This window comes from Mus pahari, chromosome 1, assembly GCF_900095145.1.
Source record: "Mus pahari chromosome 1, PAHARI_EIJ_v1.1, whole genome shotgun sequence".
NCBI classification, from domain to species: domain Eukaryota; kingdom Metazoa; phylum Chordata; class Mammalia; order Rodentia; family Muridae; genus Mus; species Mus pahari.
The window spans coordinates 140,457,692-140,463,691 of NC_034590.1; the positions used below are offsets into that span (position 1 = coordinate 140,457,692).

General features: G+C 43.4%; 1 protein-coding gene across 1 annotated transcript in view; it reads left to right on the forward strand.

Annotated features, from left to right (window-relative positions):
* Slc1a1 (solute carrier family 1 member 1) overlaps window positions 1-6,000 on the forward strand; it is a 77,087-nt gene that overhangs the window by 55,238 nt on the left and 15,849 nt on the right. Inside the window, exons 3-6 of the mRNA XM_021197060.2 lie at window positions 748-840; window positions 2,343-2,457; window positions 3,965-4,007; window positions 5,356-5,451. Of these exons, the coding sequence (XP_021052719.1) occupies window positions 748-840; window positions 2,343-2,457; window positions 3,965-4,007; window positions 5,356-5,451 (347 nt within the window). The remainder of the gene's footprint in view (window positions 1-747; window positions 841-2,342; window positions 2,458-3,964; window positions 4,008-5,355; window positions 5,452-6,000) is intronic.

Here is a 6,000-nt window from a genome sequence, read left to right on the forward strand (position 1 = left end):
CTTGGGGGGGGGGGGCAGCACACAAGAGACATGGGAAATATAGTAGGCATGGTGGATAATCAGTTACCATGGTTTATTATTCTATTAGGGTCAGAGACAATCTAAAGATCCAACAAGGACCAATAAAACACATTATTGTCCAGCCATATGTCACACAATTGTGTATCCAGTGAAGACCATTCGTTTAGTTGACTATAAGATTGCCTATGTTTATAAAACTTTGAGAAGAAAAATTGGAAGAAAATCTACTAGAATGTTAACTATAGCTAGTGAGATGAAATATGTTTGTGGGCAGGAGTGGGTGATCAGTATCTAGTACCTTCCTAATCAAAGGCAGATGTTATCTTTTCAGCTTGAGCCTCCTGATAGAAGACTGAGATGAATGAAATTGTGCATGAGTGTCAGTGAACAATAAGATAATTAACTTGGCTCAAGATAAATGGTTCTCCAGTACTAAATTCCAAAGGAGGTTTAACTCTGCTCTTGTATGCTATTATGTAAGGATCTTGGCAAAGTTCAGACATCTCTTGTGGAAGGGGGACTCTTTTTTATGACCAACCCCCCAAAAGCCAAAGACCACTGAAAAATAAGCTGGGTAGGGATGTTTGCTGCATCTAATAAGTTGCATCTTATGAGATGCATCTTGTAGTTGCAGAGAAGATGCCAGCTCTTTCTTGGAGTCCCTAGAGCTGGAAATCTGCCTTTTTTTACTGTAACTGACTTGATCTATCACCCATCTCCTTTCAGGTGTCGCAGCACTGGATTCCAACGTGTCTGGAAAGATTGGTCTGCGCGCTGTAGTATATTATTTCTCCACCACCGTCATTGCTGTAATCCTAGGTGATGCTTATCTCTGACTCTGTTCCTCTTTGTAATTGTAACTTTGTGTTCACAATGTAATTGGGTTTTTAGAACGCACTTTTTTTTTTTTTAAGCCAGTAAGTAACACTGCCAAATTATCCTGGGCCTTTTCTGCCTTTGAGTCTGCTTAACATCTTTTTTTGTGAATGAAATGCAATAACAACAGATTTTTGACATTTCTGTGCCCTGTTAGTATCTTTGGGTAGAAAGAAGTAAGACCAAGAGTTTACATTATATTAAGCCAGATAATTAACCTAAAGCAGTAGAATTTAATTAGAAGGCAGTTCCAGAAATGTCGGACTTCATTGCATTTCACAGTACTGAAAGCTAACAATCTGGCACCCTTTCCAGGCAGGAGAAGGGGATGTGCTAATAAGAGGATGGGCTGTTTTAAAAACTTGCTCCTTCCTTTGTAACCTGTGCAACATTTTTAAAAGGATCCCCAGAATAAGGAGAAAGGAGAGAAGAGTTCCCAGATACTGCAGCCAGCTTGACCCCTGCACCCCACTTTAATGAACTGATAAGTGGTTGGTTGTGGTACAGTTTTAGAAGTACCCAGCCAAAGGTGAGGGGGGAGCTGAACCCTGCTGTAAATCAAAGCTGCTTCTTAAAGATCCCTGGGGAAGACAGACATAAAGGGGAAATAGCAAAAAGAAAGCAAGATGATACTTATTGGGAGACCACAATTCATACTCTCATTGCTGATGGAAAAGACCCAGCAGCAGAAGGCTGACCTGTCTACATCTACATCCCTCCCATTAGCATCCCCTCGTCCTGGAGGAGTGAGAAAGAGCTCCAGGATGTTTCTTTGCTCCCCTCCAGTCAAGCCATCTCTGGCACCCAAGTCTCTCCTATAGCTCCCCACTGCTGCTTATACACCCCAAGAGATGGGTGAGCTCAGGTGCTATAATGTGTGGACAGCTCCCAGCAGCAAGATCAGACATCCTTCCCTGAATGCCCTTCCCATGTCTTCATTCAGCCCCTTGTGAGAACTTTCCAGATAGTCAAGGCCTGTCTACAGAAGCTTGGGGGTTTTTGTTTGGTTTTTTTCTTTTCTTTTTTTTTTTTTTTTTTTAACATGTGACTCTTAGGAGAATGGCCTGTATCTGCAGATAGAAAGAACAGATAGAAACAAGTGACGTGCCTTTATTTCAAATTCCCAATCCCCTGGAGCTGATTTCATAGATTGAAGAATGGGGAAAAGACTCTTCCCATTATGTGGTATTTCCAGAAGCAGTTCTAGGGTGTCAGTCCTTCATTCAAAGGAAAAGCGAGAAGACTTCTGTGTCTCATCACTTCCTCCCTGCAGTCGGGTGGGGATAAGGTAGTAATTAAGGCTTAGCATCATATTGGGAACTTGGGGCCTTTCAGGTCACAAGATTGCCTGCACCACCTTGTCATCTGGTTCTCCAAAGGCCACCCAGGGACACCGGATGCCCTCAAAGGTTTTAATTCTCTGGGACGACTGTTCTTGGTTACAGGTATTGTGCTAGTTGTGAGTATCAAGCCTGGTGTCACTCAGAAAGTGAATGACATCAACAGGACGGGCAAAACCCCTGAAGTCAGCACCGTGGACGCCATGTTGGACCTGATCAGGTGAATCTTGCCAGTGGGTGACTTCCTGGATGTGCCATCTGTATCGTTGTGCAAGGCCCCAAGGATGACTTAATGCTCTGATGTCTTAACATTTGTATGTGTGTGTTAAGTGAGAGTATGTATAGTGTACACATGTGGAGGGCAGAAGACAACTTCAGCTGTTAGTTCTTTGTCCTTATTTGAGACAGCATCTTTTTGTTGGCTCTGTGCTGTGTATGGCAGGGTCGCTGGCCCTCGAGCCTCTGGAGACTCCCCTGTATCTGTCTGCGTTTTTACCATATAAGCACTGAGATTATAAATATGGATTTCTGTGCCCGGCTTTACATAAGTTCATGGGGATTTGAACTCAGATCTTTACATGTGTGCAATAAGCATTTTATACCCACTTAACCATCCCCCCAATCCAACGTCTTAACATTTTTAATAATTTATAAATTATCATGCATCTCATTTTGCCATAAATCCTACACATCACAGAGCCAGGACTCTCTTCTTGCCAAGCATGGTACAGAGAGTAATGGATAAAACAGGATTCAGTGTAGGACTCAGGATGAACAGAGTTTCAGGAAACGCCCTCCTTGTAGAAAGACACTGGGCAGAACTGGGTGGTCAGTTCTGAAGGTTATTTGGAGAAATTAATGTTTTTATTGTTACAGAGAAACCCTCTTCTAAAGTGGTCAGCACTACAAACAATGAGCAAATTGAAAGTATCAATTCAAGCAGAAACAAATGTAAAAAAAAAAAAAAAACTGTTACAGAATATGTATATAGTGGGTAGCTTGGCAGTGTAGGACAGGACCATGGTTGTTTCTGCACATGACAGCCTACTGTAGCCTCACATCACTTCTGCAGACTTTGCTGACTTATAAATGCATCATTAGAATCACTAGGTTCCATATCCATAAAGTGGAACAGCCAAGACATGAGGAATTGCCAAGAAAGCCAATGAAGTACTTATAATGAAGTACTTAGTATTTTTCTTTATGTTTCAGCTGTGCTCCCATACCTAACTAATCAGGAGAGAATGTGATCTCTTGGGGCTTTTGAGTCTCCAAGGCATGTAATTTAGTTATTTATAGGATTCACATTTTTCTCACACTGGGATTTCATTGGCTTACATATTTAATTTGGGAACTATGTTAGAATTGCAACTGGAGTTAAGGATTCAAGGACAGATACAAAAATGGAAGGATACAGAAAATCGAATAAATGTCTCAGCTGTGAGTGTCCATCTGCCTGTGCAGGACTTCCCCAAGAACAGCAAGGGTGTCACTTACGGAGTCTGTTAAGTGGAGTTGCTGAGGAAGACTTCTGTTAAATGATGGTTGACTAGGAGGAACTCGGGAAGAAAGAGATCAATCTTAATGCAAGGAGTACTCTGCAAAGCAGAGGCCAGATGAGAAACAGAGAACTCATGCTATGCTAGTCTCAATCCTACTGACAGATAGAACTTAACAACCCAAAGCACGCTTCCCTGACATAACCCCGCTTTCCGTGTCTCCAACAGGAACATGTTCCCTGAGAATCTGGTCCAAGCCTGTTTTCAGCAGGTAACATCAATGGCTTTGGTCTTGAGTTGCTCCTTTGTTCCTATGACCCACTGTGACTTCATTTTCAGCTACGACACGAGAAATGGAAGTAGCCCATCAAAACCAGATGACTCCTGCCTTTGGGGCTGTAGTGAATGTAGGCCATGACTGACAGTACTTGCTTCTCTCACCTAATCCTCTCCCTCAAACAGAGAAGAGCAGGCGTCAGCCACCATGTTCTATTTTATTTATTTGTATTTTGGGAGAGCCGCGTTATATTTGTAAAGAACTTGGACTCCTTGCACGTGCAAAGCAACGGACAGAAGAGCTCTCCGTCTCTTCTTCCCATCCCTCTCTAGGTGACCATCTATGTCTAACATGGTGGCCGGCCCATCCAGAACTGGGTCCTGTCCTTAACCAGTCGATGCCCAATGCTGGTGCTCTGCAGCAAAGGCATGGTGTATCAGATGTCTTTTCTCATGAATGTTTACCATTGTCTTTGCTCCACTGAAAATTCCTTTTCTGTTAATCTGGGCTCCTTAAAAACAGCTGAGTCGCTCACAGACTGCTGTATTCATTTGCATAAATTACATGGACAGAGACCTCTATATATACCAATAAAATTGGCAATCACATTGCTCCCACCAGAAACAGAACCACCTCTATTTACGAGGTGCCTTTGGAGCTCAGCCACAGTAGCCATTTGTAGAGTTCAGAATTTGGCAGAGATTCTGTGTGGGGAACAGTTCTTTCTAGTATCATACTATAGTAGCTTTTTCTCAATCCACCATGATTGAAGCCTCACAGAACCAAACAGGGCTGAAGGGAGAGTTTCAACAGAACTCTCTCTCTCTCTCACTGCATAGCCTGGAGGAGCTGTTGATTTGGGCACAACCACCCAGTTACACCTTTCTCGGAATGTATTAGTCATCTTGACTATTTTTATCAAAGCACTAAGGTTATTTTTCCAGATTAAAAATGATCAGTTTATAAAAACCAAAAATGATTGACAGGAATCTCCCTGGCTGTGGAAGCGCCTACAGATAAAGCCTGCTTGCTTTCACAGAACTTCTCCATCACGCTTTCCTCTACCATGAAAGCGTGAGAATGGTTTGGTATTACTGAATGGCAGTTGAGGGAGTTGGGGGGGGAGCGGGGGGCTTGGATTTTTAGATCCCAATTAGTCCCAATGCCTTCTGGGAAGGATCCTCAAAAACTAGAAGCAACTAAAAGAAGCACCATCAGTGTGGAACCCTTGGGTGTCAGTTATTTGGCTAAAATAACATCCATGTGGTAGAGCCTTGGATGCTGGAAAAAAAAAAAATCTCCTTTTTTACTTTGTGTGCGTTTGTTTTTCTCCCATGTGCAGTACAAAACCAAGCGGGAAGAAGTGAAGCCTGTGGGTGATCCTGGGGGGAACACAACGGAGGTGTCTGTCACCACTGCCATGACAACAATGCCTGAGGTACCGTCTGCCACCCACACCCCTCCCCAGCATGCATGTGTCAGTCTTCAATGGTAGGAGAGAAAGATGGTCAGTCTTCAGGATGCACAGAATCCACATTTCTGAGTCTACCCCTCCTCCAAACATGTCCGCAGCCCTAAAATCAGCCCTTGTAATCTTTCACAGCCCCGTGGGGGTGGCACGATGCTGAGTCACCCACAGTATCTCAGTTCCAAACAGGTTGGATGAGGCTATAATACATCTCTCCATTTGGGTTTTCATTCAGTAAACAGACATCCATCTCGGTCTATGTTTCATTCCACTCTTAATTTCCTTCTGTGTGTTTTCTTGGTGATTTGGTTTTCTATTTTTGTTTATATTTTATTTTGTCCTGTGCTGCACTGTCATTTGTTCTTTATGTATGTGGGTGGGTGGTGAACAGTACTGGGGACTGAACCCTGGACAGTATACTTGAGCTATTTCCCTCTCCTCTCCCTCTCTCTCCCTCCCCCTCCCCCTCTTCCCCTTCCCCTCTCCCCCTCCCCCTCCCTCTCCCTCTCTCTATCTCTG